The following is a 22,102-nucleotide window of genomic DNA, read 5'->3' on the forward strand; positions in this document are numbered from 1 at the left end:
GAACTAGCTCTGTAGACCAGGCTGGCCTCAAACTCACAGAGATCCGCCTGCCTCTGCCTCCCGAGTGCTGGGATTACAGGCGTGCGCCACCACCGCCCGGCCCTCCCTTTGGAAATTTTGTGCGGGCTTTGGTAAAGGATGAAAATGTGTACAGTGGTAGCCTCTCCAAACAAAAATAATTCTAGCTGCTGCAGAACCAATAATTCCATTGCGCCCTCCTAAAGTTAGAGATTTACTAGACACGCCTGATCCCAAGGTGAAACACCTGAGGATGTTAAGGGCTAGAGTTCAGTTAGTGAGTGTGGAGAAGTCGGAATGGTGCGATGTAATGGGAAAAGAGGAAGACACCAGGCCTTCCCTTAGGCGAGCACGTGAGTAAGACCGAGACAGGAGCACAGTGAGGGAACAACTCAGTGCTCATCCTCTTTGAGGAATGAAATTTCTCTCAAATTGTCGTACAGCCTCTGGTCCCCAGAAGTCCTTTCCCAAGGACGGGCATTTGAATAAGGCCTCCACCCTCACAGGGCTTGAGCAAGTTCCTGCTTGCTAAAGGAGTCATTCTCCTTATCTCTGGAAGAGGAACTCCTGCCCCTTTAATTAGCGGTGGCTGGTGCCTATTACCAAGGTCAGGGCTAGATTCCTTGGCCCGTGAGCTCAAGCCACACCCTACCTCACAAGTCCCTTCTCTCCCTTTAAATCTACGTGCAGCCGAGTATGCAGTCTTTTTTTTTATCCCATTAAATGCACTGGCAGCCATCCTGATTCACCCTGATTGTGTTGTCCCCCACCTCATCCTGACCATCCCGTGTTGTATTGTGCCCCCACCCACCCCCACATCTCACTGGGACCTTAACCTGTGCTGAAACAGGTCTCCAGCAGACTGCATATAATATATTTTGATAATATTCTTTCTCCTACCCAGCTCCTCCGAAGTCCTTTCCATTTCCCTGTTATGCCCAAGTTTCAGGTCCTCACACCTACTAGCCCAATTTCATATTATTTCCCATCTGTCTTTAAAAAAAATAAATAGAAAAAGCAAACCAAAAATCAAACAAAAAAGTCTAATAAGACCAAGAGTACCAAAAGGAAATTAAAAGCTCACAAAATATCAGAGTCCGTTTTGTGTTGGCAAACTACTGGCCTCCTCTGTAGTGTGGTTGATGATTTCCCATTGGTGAAATTACCCAACAGGTGTGATTACTTGGCGTGAGTGAGAAGGAGCACACAACAAACCCGCTTAGGAGTTTATGGTGGAGGTACAGGCCTGGTGAAGGTCAGTGTGCAGAGAGAGAGAGAGATCATTAGGCACTTCTGCCTGAGCGCCTGTCCTCACAAGCATGGTCCTGGAACCCGGAAGTGTCAGCCTTATTGTGGCTGAAATCATAACAGCAGGCATCAGTTCCATATAACTTCTTGGTTAGGGTTGGTTATTTTGTGCCCACTTCCCAGGAAACATGTTGGTGTCCATTAGAGTTTAGGCTCTGTAATGTGATGTTTACGCAGAAGCCATACAGGAATTTTCAGGCATTTCAAGCTGCATGATGAGGGACATGAAAGAAGTCACCTGTATCCTTCCAGAATATATTCCTTTAAGTGAGTGACGTGGGCTGGACAAACCATGGTATTTGACTTGACTCTCTTCCGTTTCTCTTTTGACCATCAGAAGATGTCAGTATCTGTAGTTGTGCCGTTATTTGTATATTAATAATGTCTAACTTAAATTATCACATCTACAAAAAATTCTATAGAGACAATATGATGAGCCACTTTTTTTTGTTTGTTTTTTTGGGTGAGGGTTGTTTTGGTTTGGTTTGGTTTTTGATTTTCGAGACAGGGTTTCTCTGTGTAACAGCCCTAGCTGTCCTGGAACTAGTTTTTATAGACCAGACTGTTCTTAGACTCACAGAGATCTGCCTGCCCCTACCTCACGAGTGCTGGGATTAAAGGCATGCAACACCACCGCCTGTCCAGATGAGCCACTTTCAGTGTGGTAACCATCTAAACTGTCAAACCTTTTTTCCAAATTCAAGTCCTCTCTGTCTCTGTCTCTGTCTCTCTCTGTCTCTGTCTCTCTCTGTCTCTCTCTCTCTCTCTCTCTGCTTATACGGTAGGGTTAGTTGATTTTGTTTTGTTTTTCTCAATGAGACTGCAAATACTGTTGTGACTGGATATATTTTTTTGATTCTGTTACCCTCCTTACTTGCAAATAGCTTCTGTAGTTATGTAACTGACTGTTCCTTTAGCTGGTTCCACTGAAGCTTTTAATAGTTTAGTGGAAAGTACCAATAGCTGTGTCCATGTCTCTAGTGAACAACTCAGTGTTATAAATAACATCTTTGTCATGCTGAAACTGTTGGGTATGGGAAGGGGGGGGTCTCACAAAGATGGGGGACAGACCACCTGAGTCTGTTAAGCCAGAAGCAATTTAAAAAAAAAAAAAAAACAACCAATCTCCACCTGACACAAAAAGCTTATCATCTAGCTGAGACCACAACCAGAGATGGACTTGTAAGGTTGTGGCAAAGGAAGGTTATAGCAAGCATTAGACAATAACAAAAGAATATTTGCAATCTTAAGGTAAAACCTAAGATACAAGTTGCCCTTCTTTGCAGTTTTCATTAACAGAGTTTGTAGTTAGACTAGTGTTTGCGTTTTAGGTCTTTGTTTCTCCCTGGCCCTCCCTGATAGTGTTTACGGAAGCTCTGCACTCCCTCAGCCAATTCCCATAGCAGGGACAATGCATAACCGAAAAGTCACGTATATCCCATCATTTAAAAGTTAACTCAGCTCAGATCAGTTGCTGGTCATGAGTGGCTGGGGGATATCTAAAAGCTGAGGGCGGCTTCAGTCTTGCAGACAGCTATCATTTGTAAAGTAACCCACTGTTAATAGTTAATCCTTAAGCTGATGAGAAAGCTGCTGACAGCCTGATCTCATTCTCCCACTTCTTTATTTCTGGAATCTGTATTTCTATATTCTTATTCTTGAACTCTTCAAAACTTAAAATACAACCATTTAAAAAAACATTTTTGCCCTTGTTATTTGGACAGTTATAAAGAAGCACTTAGTAGGAGAAGCAGCTTCATAGCGGATGTCACCTCAGTCTTTTCTGAAGCTGCTTCCTAGTTGCACTTAACTTGCCAGATATCTGTCTGTTTCAGGTAATATGCAAGAATTGTATAAAATAACCAAGATTTTAAAAGTTATAAGTAAAAACAAAGTTTTGTATTTCTTGACTTTCAGTTTTGAAGGTTTTCATAATCCAGTGATGACTCTTCGCTAGACAAGTGATGTTTTTCTAACAACTCTTTCCCATTTCAACGTTCATCTTTAGAGAAGTGGCAGACTTCCAGCTTTCTGTGGATTCCTTGCTAGAAGACAACAATCCGCAGTCACAACTGGATGCTCAAGATCAAGCCAGGAGACTGGCAGAGAAGGTATTTCACCTCTGTGTTGTACTGGACTGAGCACTGGAGGAGAACACAGTTCACAGGCTGCAGCCTCACGTTTCTCTGGTCAAGGCAGCTTGCAGGACCGTTCAGTTCATTTTAGCTGGGAGGTCTGTGATCTTTCACATCAGCTGTAAAGTATCTCTTTTGTTGTAGTTTCTTTCTGTTGTGATAAACATTGACCAGAAATGACTTGGGGAGGAAAGGGCTTATTGGCCTAGGTAACAGTCCATCATTGAAGAAACTCAAGACAGAGCCTTATGCAGGAACTGATGCAGATGCCAGGAAGGAATGCTGCTTGCTGTTTTGCTCTCTCTGGCTCTTGATTAGCTTGCGGGTTTATACAACTGAGGCCCATTTACCCAGGGATGGTACCATCCAGTGGGCTAGACCCTCCCACATCAGTCATCAGTCAAGAAAATTTCCCATGTACACCCGGGGGCAATCTGGACAATCTGATTGAGCCTGTTCAGTGAGGTTCCTTTCTCCCAGGTGACTAGGTTGATATCAGGTTGACAGTGAAAACTGATTAGCACTCTCCTGAGCTAACATTGTTTAGCTGGTGTTTTGCTTTGTTTTATATTTTATTAGCCACGGGGCTGAAGTGTTAATTTATAATTTATAGATTGAAACTGTTTAAACTTTTAAAAAAGATTTATTTATTATGTATACAGTGTTCTCCCTGCATGTAACCTGCCGGCCAGAAGAGGGCGCCAGATGTCATTATAGATGATTGTGAGCCACTATGCTGGGAATTGAACTCAGGACTTCTGGAAGATCAGCCAATGCTCTTAGCCACTCAGCTTTCTCTCCAGTCCTGAAACTGTAAAAACTTTTAAAGGCAGATTTATTTATTCCCCTGCAACTGGAGTGACAAACAGCTGTGACTATGAGGACTAGAACCCAGGTCCTCTCAAGAGCATCCACTGAGTGCTCTTAACATCTGACAGTCTCCCCAGCCCCCTAGATAAGTGTTTGAATGTAGAAAAACAAACTTGATATATTAGAGCAGTAGGTTGCAATTCTTTGGAATGAGCTTCTGAGAAGAGCAGTAAAAATATGAGAAGAAATGATGTATGTGGAGTGAATGGGATGATCACAGAGAAGTAGTTGGATGATTTCATAAACTCTGTATTTCTAAGTCCTTTATTGTGGGTCTAGTAGAACAGAGGAATTGGAAAGGTTGTAGTGAATGACCAAATCTAAACTGTTAGCTTCAGACCTTTACACAAAGCATGCTGGGAAAGCTTTCGTTTGTTCCTAAGTTTTTAATAGGGACATATATTGCTCAAAGATGATGTCGAGGAACTCTTAAAAAAAAAACTGAAACAGTGAAAATCACTATTGGAAAAAAATATATAACTAAAAATGACGGCGAAAGGAGCTTTGGTAACAGAATAATAGTTATTTGGTAACAAGGTCACTTCTGTTCTTTTATTAATACAGATAACACCTGATATTAAGTTCTGATACAAGGAGTAGAATTAATCTAACTATCTTTTAAATTTCAGAAATAAAGACTGAAAAATAAAATTTATTAAAAAAAAAGGGCTAGAGAGATGGCTCAGGGGTTAAGAGCACGGACTGCTCTTCCAGAGGTCCTGTTCAATTCCCAGCAACCACATGGTGGCTCACAGCCATCTATAATGAGATCTGGTGCCCTCTTCTGGCATGCAAGCATACATGGAAGGAATGTTATATACATAATAAATAAATAAATCTTTTAAAAAAAAAAAAGAAAAGAAATAAAGACTGATTGCTCTTCAGTGACATCAGGTATCTTTAGTGCCATAAGTCTATCAGAGGGTTTGAATGGACACATGCAGGGAATGTAGACTCTGTAAGAGGCTTCATTCTGTGCTTGTGCAAGTGCGTTGGCAGTAGGTCCCGACACGATGTCCTGTTTGTGGCTGTCTTGAAAGATGAATAAGATAATGTTCACTGTATGATAGATGGAGAAATTTGAGGTAAAGGAAAAAGGGAAGGGAGAGACTGAATAGCATTCTAGTGAGGAAAAATAAATGTGTTTGTATAAATAGGATTTTGGAACAGAAAACCTTGGCTAAGACCCTGGTCCGGCTGTAATGCTTGAGAACTGATTCACCTGCTGTCTTGTAAACCAGGTTCATGGTGTCAGAGCTACCAATCTCATTAGGTCTGTTCTACAATATAATCTGCTTTACATGGTTTGCTATTTTTCAGCTTAAATGTGATTCGGTGGTGACTGCCATCAGTGCTGGTCCAGGAACGCTGAATTTCAAAATAAACAGAAAATTACTAACAAAGGTAAGAGTGGATTATAGTCTGGTCTTTGTGCTTTCACACAGTTTAGCCACACTGCTCGCCCAGCTCTCAGACACCACCTCAGAACCTGTGCACAGGATTCCTCGGTCTGCAGTGCAATAGAAGTTAATCTTTCTTCCTCCCTCTTTTTTTTTTTGTGGGGGGGATGGTATTTCCAGTGTTTAAATCCAGGGCTTTTCATATGCTTAAGCAAGCACTTTACCACTTAGTTACAGTTGCTTCCCTAGCCCTTGACAGTCGCTTACTGATCTTCTCACTATGGGCTGTCATACCACTGTTAATCTCTTCTTGCAGAAAGCACCTTGCTATTTTACACTCCATCTTTTTCTTCTTTGTTTGGTTTTTCAAGACAGGGTTTCTCTGAGTAACAATTCTAGCTGTCCTGGAACTCCCTCTGTAGCCCAGGCTGGCCTCGAATGCACAGAGGTCCTCCTGCCTCTGCCTCCCGCGTGCTCAGGTTAAAGGTGCACCTCACATTCCATTTATTTGTCTGGTGCCGCTTGTCAACTCTTAATTCACTCTGGGGTTTAGCGTCTGTCTTTCCCACTGTCCTGTTTCCATGTTTTGCCATAATGTCGGGCGCGTCATAGGTTCTAGATAAATACCTGTTTGTTGATAAATGTGCTCTGTAGTGAAAGTGTGTTGGTTTCTACTCCCTGCTATTTTATAATCCGTTGGAAACGTAAGGCTTAAACTAGAGAAACCATGGGATAGCTTTTTCTTTTAATAAAACAGGAAGCAGTAAAGTTAAAAGGTTTTTAATACAGTAAGAATTAAAAAATTCAGATGCTGAAGTCGGGATGGGCCAGAGGTGTTGGAGAAACCTTGCAAAGGAACTGACTCTCTCTCAAGCTAGTACGTCGCTAAATAAGTTTTGCTAAAGAGGAATGACGTCATCCACAGAGAAGGGTGATGACAGACAGGCAGAAAGGGCCAGCCAGTCAGAGTATCCACTGATTTCCTCAAGCTCCCAATCTGGAATGCAAAAGACTTCATTTCTGATTGAAACCCTTTATGCACCAATATTTACACGAGTTTAGCTTACATTTCAGCGTGCATGTTAGTCAGTAGATTAGATTTTAGTGTTTATCTGTTGGAATGTGATTTACATTTTGTGGTTAAAAACTACATCTGTAATTGATAGCTGCTAACAGAGGGAAAGTGAGTTTTCCTTAAAGATGTGACCCCTGGTAGACTGAACATGCTCCACTGGATGGACACACTCCAGAGAGTGTACAGGAAGCATTAATTAGACTCACCGGGTTACAAAACAAAACAGCGAGTCAGGATCTTACTGTGTACCATAGGCTAGCCAATAACCCAGGATCTTCCTTCCTTCTTAATTGCTGGGGTTACAAGCCTGCACCATTTGCCTTAGGCTCATTTTTTTTTTTTTTTTTTTTTTTTTTGGTTTTTTCGAGGCAGGGTTTCTCTGTGGCTTTGGAGCCTGTCCTGGCACTAGCTCTGTAGACCAGGCTGGTCTCGAACTCACAGAGATCCGCCTGCCTCTGCCTCCCGAGTGCTGGGATTAAAGGCGTGCGCCACCATCGCCCGGCTAGGCTCATTTCTTGACTCTATTAATTAATTCTTGATAATAAAATTCTTATCATACACTACATTTTTAAGGCCCCAGATGAAGTTAGCAGTGCAAATCCAACTTCATAACAGTAGTTTTAAATTAAAAATTTGAGAGGCTGGGGACATGGCACAGAGGTGAAAAGTACTTGCAAATTCTTGCAGAGGACCCAGGTCCAGCACCAACATTGTGAGTCACAACCATCTATGTGCTGGTTCCCAGGTTCTTCTTGCCTCTGCTGTCACCACTCACCATGTGGTCCTTGTATATACATGCAAACACTCATACAAATAAAACTATTTAAAATACACATAAGTAAGAGAATCTTTTAAAAACAAGTTAAGTGCATTGTAACTGCACAAAAATAATTTATGAATTTTGTGAGACAGACTGTAGTTCTGTCACTAAATAAAAATTAACCTGGAGTACATTGTGGAAGTTTATGTTAGTTTTGACTTTCCACCTGTACATTTATTTAACAGGCATTTATTTAATTACGTATTCTTATTTATTCAGTAGCTCTCCTTGGGGTCTTTAGTTAGTACAGAAGTAGCAACAGCACACATACAGACTCTAATTAATATGGTCACTTGATTGGGAGAATTTCTGCTATTTGACTTCATGTCTCCTGTATCCCAGGCTGGTCTTGAACTGGATGTGTAGCCAGTGATGACCTTGAACGTCTGATCTTCTTGCTTCCACCTCCTGAGTGTCCGGTTTATAGGCATGAACCAGCACATCAGGATTATGCAGTGCTAGGGTTGGAACACAAAGATTTGTACAGGCAAGGAAACTGCTGTTATCAACTGAGCTGTTATGACCTTAGGAAAATTAATCTTCCTGCTTTGCCTTCCTTGTTTGTGAGCATAGTAATCATCTCTGAAGCCTTTATGAAGATTAACTGAGTTAATACATGTAAAATCCTCATCCCATTCTTTGTAACAGCATCAGTACTCAGTAACTGATCAGATACTGTTTCTGGCTGTGCTATTACTATTTCTGTGGGACTTTTGGCATTTAACCTTATCTCACGAAGCTTCAACGTCCTGATCCCTAAGTATCATTCGTGGTTACTGTAATAATGAATAGATGGGATTTATGGGCCCGGAGTAGCCCCTTCATTATTAGCTCACGTTGTAAGTGCTCAGAGAAACTGGCAACAAGTGTTGTTGGTTCCAGAGCAGGTGCTGCTGACAGTGCTGTAAAATTCTGGGCTCTGAAGTTAGAGTGAAGAAGTTAGCAACATTTAATCTCCAGGAACGCAGTAGTTAAGGACATTCTTTCCATCACTAAACCCCACCCTTCTGTTCTTCAGGCGGTGCTGCAGCAAGTAACTGAAGACGGCTCAAAGTATGGATTAAAAAGTGAGCTTTTCTCGGGTCTGCCCCTGAAGAGGATTGTGGTGGAATTCAGGTGAGTACTCTTCGGTTATGCGGTGATTAGCCAGCTGATAGGACAGAGAGGCTCATACCTCAGGGTCGAGTTTTCTTTCCATGACAGTGGAAAGTTGAGAGTCCACGACATTGTGTTACTTTGTAAGGATCACAGTCAATCAGCCATTAAACCAGGAATAAAAAGGATAAAATTAGATGTTTACGTCTCTAGTCTGTTTCTCCTTTCCTTGTTTTAAGCAGGATCTCCACATTGGCCTTGAACTGGATGTGTAGTCAGTGACCACCTCCTACAAAATTTCCAAATAGCAACACCAGCTTGGGACCAAGGACTCAGTTTGAGCCTATGGGGGACATTTCTTATTCAAATCACAACACTCTTTAAAAAAAAAAAAATCATGTGTCCTCATAAGATTTAGGAGATTACATTAAATAGTTTACAAAAGTAAGGTATCTAGTTGTGATTCCGTTGTGGTTACTTTGGTTGCCAAAGGACTTGAATTTGCCTTTCCGTCTTAGAGGATTCCTTTCTTAGTAGGGAATTAGTTCCAGAAAATGTCAGATTAATGACTTCAAGGAACATTTTGTCAGTTTGTCGGTCCTGTCAGTAAACACCATTCCCTGCTGAGCCATCTCTCCAGCACTTTCTTCCTTGTCTGAAAATAGTTTCATTCGTATGCCATTTCTGAGTGTCGCACTACTTTATCGATCACAGGATCAATGATTATTGGTTAATGATAGGTTTGATTCTTTCCAAATTCTAATTACCCTTACTGTTAATTCTGATGTCTAACCTATCGCCTGAATTGTCAAAAGCCCTGCTCTCTAATTTTGTTACCCCAAAGAAGCATTATCATCTAGTTCATGTTCAAAATTTTTGTTATTGGAATAAGAAAATATTCTTGCAATTTTTGCAGTTCACCTAATGTTGCAAAAAAATTTCATGTTGGCCATTTGCGCTCCACCATTATAGGTAAGTGTTCCCTTTAACAGACAGTACTAAACGTGTCTAGGAGACATACATGATAATGCAATGTAATGGTTCAGAGTTTAAGTGAAAAGGGAGGAAAAAGCTCCCCACAATGTAAATTACATGAGCATGATGCTGAGTAAATGTTGCACTAAATTGAAAAATTGGTTTACAGGTTAAAAGCCAAAATTTATTTCAAAAGGTAAAGGCTGAAGTCAGTTTCCGTTGGTGTGCATGTTATGATTGTAACTTAGACATACAGAAAGCTGAAAGAGGCAAAAACAAAAAATAGTCACAAATTATTTCTGTGGGTTGGCAGAAATCTTTCATATTTTTTTGTTCCTGCAACTGTAATTTTCAAGACTGGAAACTAAAGTTTTTAATAGAAATTATTTACTTTAGGAATACTGGAACTACTTTCTAGTTATAAAGCTTTCGTATATAATATGCTTTTTCGAAGTGTGTGTGCGCACTTGTGTATATGGGCGTGGGAACTGCCTGCAGAGTCCAGAAGAGGGCTCAGCTGTTCTGGTTGTGATCCACCTACCACGAGTGTGGAGAACTGAACTCTTGTGCTGACTAGAGCAGCCAGCATAGCAAACACGCTTTAACCACTGAGCCCTCTCAAGTCCTGCTCTCTATTTATTTAAAATACTTTGCAGTACTGCAATTCAAAACTCAACTGAGAATTGTGCAATATTAGAATCGGAGTTTATTCCAGGTTAGAAATCTATGATGTGTACTCAAGAATAAGCCGTTTAGATGCTACTGTGATAGATTTCAACATTGGAAAATTGTATGAGTGGCAGATTATTGTTGAAATAAGAAAGCTTTCATGGTTAGAAAGTCTTTGAGCAGTATTTTATGGGAAAAAAAAATAACAGGATGTAACCAAAAGTATCTAGGAAATCTGTCGTATAACAAAATCTACAGTGAATGGAGTCAAAAGAGTAAATGGGTAAGTAGGATATGATAAAGTATCAGGAGGAAAGAATATTTATTGAAATTTAGTGAACTAAGTGTTTATATGTGCTAACTCGTTGGTCTGTGCAGTCCAGAGTCTAGAAAATATCCTTCAATAGCCATAGTTTTAGTTTTTGAATGAATATTTATTTATTAAGTATATAGCAAGTAAAAGAGTAAACAGCAAGGCAGAGAGAGAAAGAGACAAAGTAGGTGGGGAGATGGAGAAAAAAAAGCAGAAAACCAAAATAATGGTCCAATCAGGTGCTCAAAACATTTGGCAGAAACCAACTGGGAAATCCTTTTTAGACAGCCAGCTAGTAGAGTTCCCGGTTGAGTGAGCTTCCTCGGGTGAGACTTCCAAGTGTAAGAACAAGCAGCGACAGCCAAGGATAACGTATCAGACACTCAACAGCTTCAGCAGAACCAGTGCGGGACATGGAGGCAGTCAGCTGAGTTTCCTGTGGCTAAACCTTCAACTTCCCCTTCTTTAAGTGCTTTTATGTCATAGGATAGACCTCCGGTGGAAATGGCTTATATTCCAGCTCTTTGCAAGGACAGGGTTCTTCCCTCCATGTTACAGAGGTAGAGGAACAGCCCACTCTCAATCAAAGGGGTGACATGCTTGGGTCTGAAGTGTGGGTGGAGACTGCTTCTCAGTGAGCTTGAACAGCATGGGACAGTTTACCATTTAGTGTATTTTTTTCCCATTTAAGTCACAACAGCCCTGCTCGGTAAGTACTACTAAGATTTATGAGGAAGAAATTCGAGCAGAAGTAACTTTCTCAAGATCATATGTATAAAGTATTTGTAGCTAGGTTCTGAAATTGTCCAATTCTGAACCATACAGATATATTCAGGTACTTGTGAGCTAACAGTGTACAAGAAAAATAGATACACAATATTAGTAGCAGCTGAAGAAGGTAAGTTTCCTGCTGGGGCTGTATAGATTTGGAAGGTGTGCAAACAGAGATGCTTGTAATTCAAGTTAGGCTTTTTTTAAATCTTATTGATTTGTTACAGAGTCTTATTTGTAGCCTAAGTTGACCTAGAACTACTATATAGCCCAGACTAAGCTTGAACTTTTGGCAATCTTGCCTCAGACTCCCAAGAGCTAGGATTACAACTGTTTGCCAGCAAGCCACTGTATTTAAATCAGGAAATGATTTATTATAAAAAATAGAATGGTTTGCAAAGTTATTGGAGAACTATAGATGTTTTTAATTGAGCGGCAAGAACAACTCCCAAAACATTCCCAGAGTTCAGTTACCAAGGGAGGGTCTGCCTCTTCTACCATTGCGTCCATGCTCTGGGACCTCTGCCATAGTCTGGAAACTGCCACTGTTCACACCATGTCTTCTGCAACCCATTATGGGCAAAGAGGTCACACCATGTCCTGTCTTTCAGCTTGTTTTGGAAGTTATGGCACAGTACTAGAATCTGTATTAGCAGGTGCCACTGAAGAGAGGGAAGAAAAAAACAAATGCCCCAAAGTTGCATAACTGCTTGTCATGGCCAAACAAAACAGCCAGAAGTAACTCCTTTGCCAAATCTCATGCAAACTGTCTAAACCTAGATTTCTGGAACCCTAACTACAAAGGACTCTGGGAAATGGGGAAGTCGATATTTTAGGTTTTACAGTGTATGAAGACAGATAGATACTGAACATCAGACTTGCATCAGCAGAACGTGGAAGTACAGGCTGTGGAGCAGTGTGTGCTCTTGGGGAACAGTCTTGTGGAGGATGCATGGTAGTGCTTGGAAGGAGATATCTGAGCTAGTTAGAAAAGGGTGGGGTAGACACATGAGTGCAGGTGCCTGCAGAGTGTGTGTGCGTGTGTGTGTGTGTGTGTGTGTGTGTGTGTACGCGTGTGTAAGTGCAGGTACCTGCAGAGGCTGAGACACTTGTGTCTGTAAGTATAGGTGCCTACAGAGGCTGAGTGTGTGTGTACACTTGTGTCTGTAAGTGTAGGTGCCTACAAAGACTGAGTGTGTGTGCGTGTGTATACACATGTGTATGCAAGTACAAGTACCTACAGAAACTGAGTATGTGTGTGTGTGTGTGTGTGTGTACATGTGTATGCAAGTACAGGTGCCTGCAAAGACTGAATGTGTGTGCATGTGTGTATATATGTATGTAAGTGCAGGTACCTACAGAGACTGAGTGTGTGTGTGTGTGTTTGTGGATACACGTCTATTTAACTGCAAGTGCCTACAGAGGCTGAAGCTAGGTGGGTGTGTTTCTGTGCATGTGAATGCAAGTGCAGGTGCCTTTGGAGGCCAAATGAGGGCATCAGATCCCCTGGAGCTGGAGTTACAGGTAGTTGTGAGCTCCTGATATGTGTTTGGAACCAAACTTGGACCTTCTGGAAGAATAGCAAGTAACCTTAACCACTGGGCCATTTCTCTAGTTTCCTAAGTGCTATATTCCTTGAAATTAACTAAGAGTAGTTATTATTCTTCTTGTTTTGTTTTTAAGATTGTATTTATTTATTTTATGTATGAATACTCTATTTGCATGTATGTAAGAGAGTTTTAGATTCAACTATGATGGTTGTGAGCCACCATGTGGTTGCTGGGACTTGACCTCAGGACCTCTGGAAGAGCAGCTGGTGCTCTTATCCATTAAGCCTTTCCTCCAGCCCTGAGAAGTTATTATTCTAACATGTGTTTCTAACTACCAACAATGATGCTGATAAGAGTTCTATTTCTGTGAATATTATGGGAACCTTTGGAATAACGACTCACTAAGTAATTCCTTACTTCATATCCTCACACAAGTAACACATCATGAATGCTTTAATGAAAAACATTGAGTTGGTATGTTTTGTTAAAAGGGCTTTCTATGTTATAACTTGATAATAGAGAAGAACATAGTTTTAAAGCCAAAATGGATTTAAAAATTAAGATTATATATGTATTTGCTTCTAGGAAATTTTATAGCAAATCTAAAAGAAGCTTTGGGGCATCAAGTAACAAGAATAAATTACATTGGAGATTGGGGCATGCAATTTGGTAAGTATGTTTGACATGCTTTTCATTATATGACCTAATTGTTTCAAGTACTATAACATTTGATCATCTTTATGAGATATAGACAAGATCCCTGTTGGATAAAATAGTGTAATAGTGTGGTGCTAGGAATTGAACCTGGGGGTCTCCTGTATTCCTGACACATGAACTACCACTGAGCTGTATCTGCCTATAGAGTTATATATTCTACATAATCTCATCATATAATTAAATTGAATATTCAGAGCAATGCCTAATTAATACACTTAACACACGCACATGCACATTAAGCCTTTAGTGAGGAAGAGTAACTTACCTTTATTGATGAAAGGTAGAAATGAATACACAGAGAAGAAATAATTCTAGCTATGTATTCCCATCTCAGCCAAAGCCTGCATTTTTAGATCAATGAGGTCCAACCCCCGCCCCACATCTGATGAGAAATGGGATTTATTGTTATGTGACTGAGTAACCCAGAGGTAAAACAAAGTATGATATGTTGGCTTTCTCTAGAACCCAGTGGATGAGGTGGAGGGTGAAAGGAAAAGGGTGAGACCCAACAGTTGTGTGGCGTCAGTCATGTCTAAGGTCATTTGGAAACTTTGTGGTTCATACAACCAGTAACCTAGGTATGAGGAAGGCAAGACAGATGAAGTAGTTATGACTGTGAGGGACTGGTTGCACACTGAATACAATCTTGTGATGTTTTCAAGATCCGGCCATACTGCTACATTCTCTGGCAGAGAGATATCACCAAATTCCTAGAAAGCAGCTCTCCTCACTAGGATTTTTGTTGTGGCACTTTTTGTGTGCTCTTTCTCCCACAAGATGCTAATTCCTTGAAGGTATAGACTATGCTGTGATTACTTTTGTATCCATAATGTGCGGCACATAAGAGACACTCAGTGATGAATGATGCTTACGGTACTAATAGCAAACCTAGGTGATAGCGTAAGGCTTCTCTAGGAGTGTATAGTAGACATCACTAGTTCTGAAATTCACTAACACGCTTATGTTCTACATTCAGTGAGAGGAAATCAGTTTCCAAAAGAAAGGCCACTTCATTTAAAGGAACTTTTTTGTAAGATATTTATCATGACTTCTTATGAGTAATTACTTCAGTTTAAGCTCTAGGTACAACAATCAAGTCTTTATAGATAGCATCCACTTTTTTTCCTTTGATTGATTTAGACATTTCACAGGCTTCAGCAAGTATGTGATTTGAGTAGTTATCAAATTTTGGCTGAAAGATTTTACAGTAATATTTTTCTTTATAGAAATATAATTGGTGTTTTTTGTTTGTTTCTTTCACTTTTGGGGGGCCTGCCACCCAGCTCCCAAATAAATACACAGAAGCTTATTCTTACTTATGAATCCCTAGCCATAGCTTGGCTTGTTTCTAGCCAGCTTTTCTAACTTAAATTATTTCATTTCTCTTTAACTATTTTTTTTTTGCCTCTAGGCTTTTTACCTTTTCTTTATCTTTCTTTCCTTCTTACTCTGAATGACTGGCTGACCCTTGGAGTCCTCTCCTTTTCTCTACTCACTTTCTTTTTCCTTTAAATTTCTCCTCCTATTTATTCTCTCTGCATGCCAGCCCCTCCTCTCCTTCCTCCTCCTGCCTAACTATTGGCCGTTCAGCTCTTTATTAGACCAATCGGGTGGATGAGGCAGGCAATGTAATTCAGTTTTACAGAGTTAAACAAATGCAACATAAAAGAATATAACACATCTTTGCATCATTAAACAAATATTCCACAGCATAAACAAATGTAACATATCTTAAACTAATATTCCACAACACAGGAATAATGTTATTAATGACCTGTTAGCATTTCATTATAGCTGTTAGAAGAATTAAAATTTTCTTTCAGCTATCCCATTTGAAAGTTGGCACATGGCTTCTGTGCACAGAATTAGTTTTTCAACATGTATCAAACTGAATGTTAAATGGAATAGTTTTTGCTTTTCCCATCTTTTCAGTACTCACTGGGCATTTCTGCACATTCTGCTCCCAGTATCCTGAATCATAATCACATTTGTTTTTCTTTTGAAATAACTGCTCCCAGTATCCTGAATCATAATCACATTTGTTTTTCTTTTGAAATAAACAGAACTTTAAACATCTTCCTCAGTGTTCTCTGGGATCTAGAACATTGCTTCTTCTCAAAATAGCATTGTGCTCTCTGCTGAGTCTCATAGGAAAATGAGCATTGGCGCTGGAGAGATGGCTCAGCAGTTAAGAACACTTGTGGCTCTCGTAAAGGACCCGAGTTGGGTTCCCAGCATCCACATGGCAGCTTACAGCAACTTGTTAACTCCTGTTCCAGAGGACTTAATTGGTTCTCCTGGCCTTTGCATGCACCAGGAGTGCCTGTGCTATACATACATGCAGGCAAACACTCATCTACATAAAATTAAACAAATCTTCCATAAAAGGATGCAAAGTGAGCATTCATAAGACCTTTTAGATATGAAGCTTGATGATTGGCATGGCTGCTTAAACATTAGTTTTTCAAAATAACAAGCCTACATCCTGCTCTAGACGCAGGTTGTGTTTGTGTAGGCAAAGACTGTTCATTCATTTCCTGGCCACCCAGACCCAAATAATCTCACAGAAACTATATTAATTATAACGCCTTTCAGCCAGTGACTCAGTCATATTTCTAGCTAGCTCTTACATCTCGAATTAACCCATTTCTATTACTCTGTGTATCAGCATGAGGCTGTGGCCTACTGGTAAGGTTCCGGAGCATCTGTCTCCTTCAGCAGCTACATGGCGTCTCCTTGACTCTGCCTACTTTGTCTCTATGTTTTTGTTTGGATTTCCTGCCTGGCTTTACTAAGCCAGATTCTTTAATAACCAATGATAGTAAGTCATATTCATAGCATACAGAGGGGAATCCCACATCATATCTGTCCTTTGAAACTAAAATTATAGTCATCTTTTACTATTGTTTATTAAGACTATTCTAAAACCTCATTTAGTATTTTTTGAGATTTCAGATTAATATAACTTTGAGTATATCAGTATAATTTTGAATGTCTAGTACCTCACAAAGTAACTGTTCAATAAATGTTTGTTTTCTTACTGTCTGCCAAGGAATTACTGAATGCAAAGATAAGTTGTTGTGGGAGCTGCGGGCTGAGTTCCTGCCACCCAGCTCCTGGCCACCTGGCTAGCTTATGTCCCAAAATAACGACACACAAACTGTATTCATATAAACACTGCTTGGCCCATTTCTATTAATGTGTGTAGCACCACGAGGTAGTGACTTATCTTGCCTAACCCATATTTAGTAATCTGTGTAGCACCAGTCTTACCAGGAAAGATTCAGCATGTCTGACCTGGTGGCTTGCTTCATCGCATCTGCCCCAGAGAGGAGAGGAAATGGCGTCTGTCTGAGGCGTCTTACCTCACTTCCTCTTCCTCCCAGCATTCTGCTCTGTTTACTCCACCCACCTAAGGGCTGGCCTATCAAATGGGCCCAAGGCAGTTTCTTTATTAACCAATAACCTTCCTCCATCATAAGTAGACCTAGACTCTGTGTTGGATGAGCTTACAATCTTTTAACTTAGGTTCAGTGAGCCATTGCAGTTTGGAATAAGCTTTTCAATGTTTTTCTTTTGATGTGTCATGATGTGGGATGTCCTTCTGTATATGTTTTGCTCTTAATGGTTAATGAATAAAGCTGCTTTGGCCTATGGTGGGGCAGAATATGGCCAGGTTGGCAGAGATAGAGAGAGAAAGTAGGCGGAGTCAAAGAGATGCCATGTAGCTGCAGAAGGAGAAGGATGCCGGAACCTTTCCGGTAGGCCACATCCTCATGGTGATCTATAGATTAATAGAAATGGGCTAATTTATGATGCAAGAGTTAGTTAATAAGAAGCCTGAGTAATAGGCCAAAGAGTGTTATAATTAATATAGTTTCTATGTGATTATTTGGGTCTGGGTGGCTGGGAACAAAAGAGCAGTCTCCGTTTACAGTGTCATTTTGTAAAATATGCCTTATATATGGCAGTAATTCTCAGGGTTTATAACTGAGAAGTTCATCTTTTTATAGAACTATACCTGGTTTTCACCATGACTGACTGCTCTATTATCTTATTGAATAATGTTTCATTTACTGATTATCTTAACAGGTCTGCTGGGAACAGGTTTCCAGCTGTTTGGCTATGAAGAAAAACTCCAGTCCAATCCTCTACAGCATCTCTTTGAAGTAAGTTGGTAAGGCAGCATTAGAGAATGCTTCAACATTTTTTTCAGAATACTTCACAAAGACTTTTTAAGGCAATCCCAAGACCTGACTAATTTCAGTTCCAGTCCAGCTGGTTTCTTTAAAAAAAGAAAAAGTATTCTGTTTTACTTGATTTTAAACAGTATTTCCCCAGATACATGGAATCATCTTAGAAGTAATGCATAGGATCTGGTCAGGCACTACACATTTATAGTCCTAGCTCTCAGGAGGCCAGTCTGTGCTACAGAGCCTCAAAACAAACAAACCATAAAATCCACACAGGCTAATGGCTAAGAAAGACACAGAAATTTCTCTCTGTTCTGTCAGTTTATATATTTCATCTTACTTTCTGGTATTTATAGCAACTGCCCTGGCTATCCTGGAACTTACTCTACAGACCAGGCTGGCCTTGAATTCACAGATCCACCTACCTCTCCCTTCCCAGAGCTGGGATTAAAGGCTGGCACCACCACCGCCCAACAAGACTTGTAAATCTTTAGTGTATGTTTTTTTGCCCTTTTATTTTCTCATTGTACAGGAAAACCACTGTATAAATTGTATTCTAAAGTTTTATGTTTTGTTTTATTCATTAAGCCATTCAGTTCTTCCTGAGGTTTGCCCAATGTGAATACCCAGTTTTCTTCATTTTGTCCTCTGGATAGTTTTATTCTCTATATCTCAGGTTTCTTTTCCTGCCCAAATACTTTCCAGAGTCAAATTTCATTTTTATTGTCTCATTGTTTTCTGTGTCACACATGTTAGTGACAGACATACAGGGAACCAAACTACAGATGTTCTGTCTCTGTAAGGAAGAGTACTCGCCAAACTAAGGGTCTACATCCCTAACCAAAGAACTCAGAGAGGGCATTTGTCATTTCCTTTTTGCTTGATCTTTCCCTTGAAGCTACCTATGTAATAAAGTTGAATTCTCTATTTCTTTTAGAGTTTATGCCTGAATCACACTTTCTTCTTTTTATTTTTATTATTTTAGTTCTGTGTCCATGCATGTTGGTATGTTCACATGAGTGCAATTGCCCTAGAGGCATCAGATTCCTTATAAGCTAGAGTTACAGGGAGCTAGAGCCCACTTAGGTGGGTGCTAGGCCTCTGGCAGCGCAGTGAGTGCTTTGAGCCACTGAGTCACCCCTCCTGTTCTGCACCTTACATGGAGACTGAAAACTTAGCTTATCTTTTCCATTACAATTTGCAAATGACTAATGGCGGATACCAAAAAAAAAACCAATTAAAACTGCATTAGAAGTGAGCCTTAGTAAACCATCAGCCCTATACCTTTCCAGTTTACAGAACTAAACCAGCGAAGTGGATAGTGCAAAACCACAAAATGCCTGTTCCACATAATGCTGAGGAGTCCAAGCTGGGATTAGCTAACCTTCCTGTATTTCTGTTTGCAATCACCACCTGTTGCGCTAGTCTTTTATAGCTTGAAAGAATAGCTTTAAGTTTTTTTCATAAAAAATAGCTCCTGGACCACATCTGAAAAGATTAGGCTGGGGAGTAGTCAGATGTAGGTGGAAGAAGACTCCAAAGCCCCCCCCCCCACCCCGCGATGCTCAACCCTTTGATGAGGTTCAGCGCTGGGGGAGCCATTGCCCTCAGTTGTGTAGCTACTGTTGACCACCAGGGTTTGATAATAAAATATCCAACCCAGTCGTCATACAAATGGCCCTGTTCAGAGGTCATAAATCTGGGGACGGGACGGATAGAGGAGAATGGAGGATGATAACGGTGAGAGGGGGAGGAGGGAAGCACAATTGGAGTGTATTATGACATGGGAGACTGTCAAAGAATAAACAATAGAAAATAATCTTCAGTAGCTGTTAAACCTCCCATTCATCTTTCATTTACTGGATTAAGCGATGCTACTCTGATAAGCCTTTCTCAATGAAGTTTTTGTATGGAAATAACAGTGTATAATAGTACATTTAATGTACTTTTAGGTTTACGTACAGGTTAATAAAGAAGCTGCAGATGATAAAAATGTAGCGAAATTGGCACACGAATTCTTCCATCGACTAGAACTGGGTGACGTGCAGGCACTTTCACTGTGGCAAAGATTTCGGAACTTGAGCGTTGAAGAGTACATTCAGATTTACAAGGTACGCCAGAACTTCCGTGTTCCCTTGCTGGTGTTGTGCTTACTGCCTGCTGCTTGAGCTCATATTTAAGAGTAGATGTCTAGTTTAGTTGAAACTCCAGACAAATGATGTTCTTAGGTGAGAGAACTAAAAACAAATAAATAATCCAGAGCTCCTCTCGTCCTCATTCTCTCAGCAAACATAATTTGTGAGGTAGTGCTAGACGGTGGGAAGGAAGACTGTACTGGGGGTGAGTGGGCAAGGTGAGCAGTGGTGTGGAACGGGAGCCAAGAGGCCGACTGGAGCATGATGGTGCCCTTTGCCAGGCTGTGCAGTTAGTGCAGACTCATGGCCGCAGAAGCCTCCGCAGCTGCCTTGGCCGCATGACTGCCTGCCTGAGTGTGATGAGTAGCTGTTACAGTAAGTGTTCAGTGCTATCTAGATCCTGAGGCCATGAAGGCCTGTGACTGCAGACACACACTGACGATTTGGCCACTGGCCCTGTGGTCGTTAGAAAGTCTAAACTTTAGTTTCCATCTTTGTGGTGGGGGTAAGACATCTTTAGTTTTGTCTTAGTAAAAAATTAACCAACATTTTCCCATACTTCTGAATCTTCTTAGCGCCTTGGAGTATACTTTGATGAATATTCAGGAGAATCGTTTTATCGTGAAAAATCTCGAGATATCTTAAAGTTGCTGGACAGCAAAGGACTTCTACAGAAAACAGTGTATGATCAACTACTATTCTCCCTTTCCCTCTTCCTGCCTCTCTCCCTTCCCCCTTCCCCCTTCCCTTCCTTCCCTTGTTTTCTTGAAGATTGTAACTCACTATGTAGTCGTGGCTGGCCCAGAACTAACTGCAGACCACGCTGCCCTGAAACTCACAGAGATCCTCCAGCGCTGAGATTAAAGGCACGTGCCACCACACCCAGCCCCAGGTTACTGTGTTCTAGTCAAGTATGCGTGTTCTTTAACACTGATGTCAGTATAGTCTCTGAGTGAGGACAAGGATAAGGTATGTAGCGTTTTCCATTTGTACTTTCTCTTGCCAGGCATGGTGGTACTAACCTTTAATCTCAGCATTTACGAAGCAGAGGCAGGAGGTTCTCTGTGAGTTCCATGATAGTCAGGGCTACACGGTGAGACATAACTTACCTGTAATTTCTGCATGCAGAAGGCCGAGGCAGGGGATTCATGAGTTGAAGTAATGAGATGCTTTCTCATAGGCTATATCGCTATCATGACCAAAGTCTCATGTTAATAGGAGAAAGGATGGCTCCTCTTATAAAAGGGGACAGAAGTATAAAAACAATGTAGCCTGCCTCCACTTACCTACATTAATGATTTGAAAAGAGGAAACAAAATGTGCTTTTGTGACTTAACCTCACCTTTTTGGGGGTGGGAACGGACAGCTACCAGTTTCAAAAAACATTTAAGTCAACTTATGAAAATAGGTGTAAAGTAATGGTAGTACATCCCTATTGATATTGTTACCTTGTATATAGTAGAATTCTTTCCTTTTTGAGAAAATTAGCAGCAGATTTTGCATTTTCATGTTGTATCTTGAGGCTTTGCTGCATGTGCTCATTAAGTCAAGCACGTTAGTACACTTAGCTGTGGTGAGGACGATCTATGTGCCTCTCACCTCACATACTCAGCTGTATATGAACATTAAATTGTAATTCTAGGACTTGCTCTTGCTTTCCAACTGCAACTTTGTAGCCTTTAACTAACATCTCGACCCTTCCTACCGCTGGTATTGTAACTATTTTTCTCCTTCACAAATTCCATTTGTGATGTCATGTAATGTTTTGTTTTGTTTTGTTTTTTTTGTGCCTGACTTCTTTGAGCAAAATGTCCTCCAGGTTCATTTGTGTTGTCACCAATGTCATTCATTTTTAAGGCCTGAGCAGTGCTATTTCATGTTAGGTGTCTATCACATCTTTAAAATCTATGAGCAGATGAAGCCTGAGGTTGATTTCATGTCTTGACTATTGTACATAATGCTACAATGGACATGGCAGTGCAGTATTTTTTCAGCACAATATTTTTAATTCCTTTGGATATATATTTATTAATAGAATTGTTGGACTTAAGAATAATT

At 40.6% G+C, this 22,102-nt stretch overlaps 1 protein-coding gene across 2 annotated transcripts in view; it reads left to right on the top strand.

The window, feature by feature from the left end:
* Rars2 (arginyl-tRNA synthetase 2, mitochondrial) overlaps window positions 1-22,102 on the top strand; it is a 43,964-nt gene that overhangs the window by 7,483 nt on the left and 14,379 nt on the right. Inside the window, exons 3-10 of one of the 2 annotated variants that reach the window (XM_005361966.2) lie at window positions 3,335-3,437; window positions 5,652-5,735; window positions 8,645-8,742; window positions 9,638-9,693; window positions 13,585-13,668; window positions 17,809-17,885; window positions 19,862-20,020; window positions 20,620-20,726. In XM_005361966.2, the coding sequence (XP_005362023.1) occupies window positions 3,335-3,437; window positions 5,652-5,735; window positions 8,645-8,742; window positions 9,638-9,693; window positions 13,585-13,668; window positions 17,809-17,885; window positions 19,862-20,020; window positions 20,620-20,726 (768 nt within the window). The remainder of the gene's footprint in view (window positions 1-3,334; window positions 3,438-5,651; window positions 5,736-8,644; window positions 8,743-9,637; window positions 9,694-13,584; window positions 13,669-17,808; window positions 17,886-19,861; window positions 20,021-20,619; window positions 20,727-22,102) is intronic. The other variant, XM_026786591.1, reaches the window with a different exon arrangement.

Source organism: Microtus ochrogaster, linkage group LG5, assembly GCF_000317375.1.
Source record: "Microtus ochrogaster isolate Prairie Vole_2 linkage group LG5, MicOch1.0, whole genome shotgun sequence".
NCBI classification, from domain to species: domain Eukaryota; kingdom Metazoa; phylum Chordata; class Mammalia; order Rodentia; family Cricetidae; genus Microtus; species Microtus ochrogaster.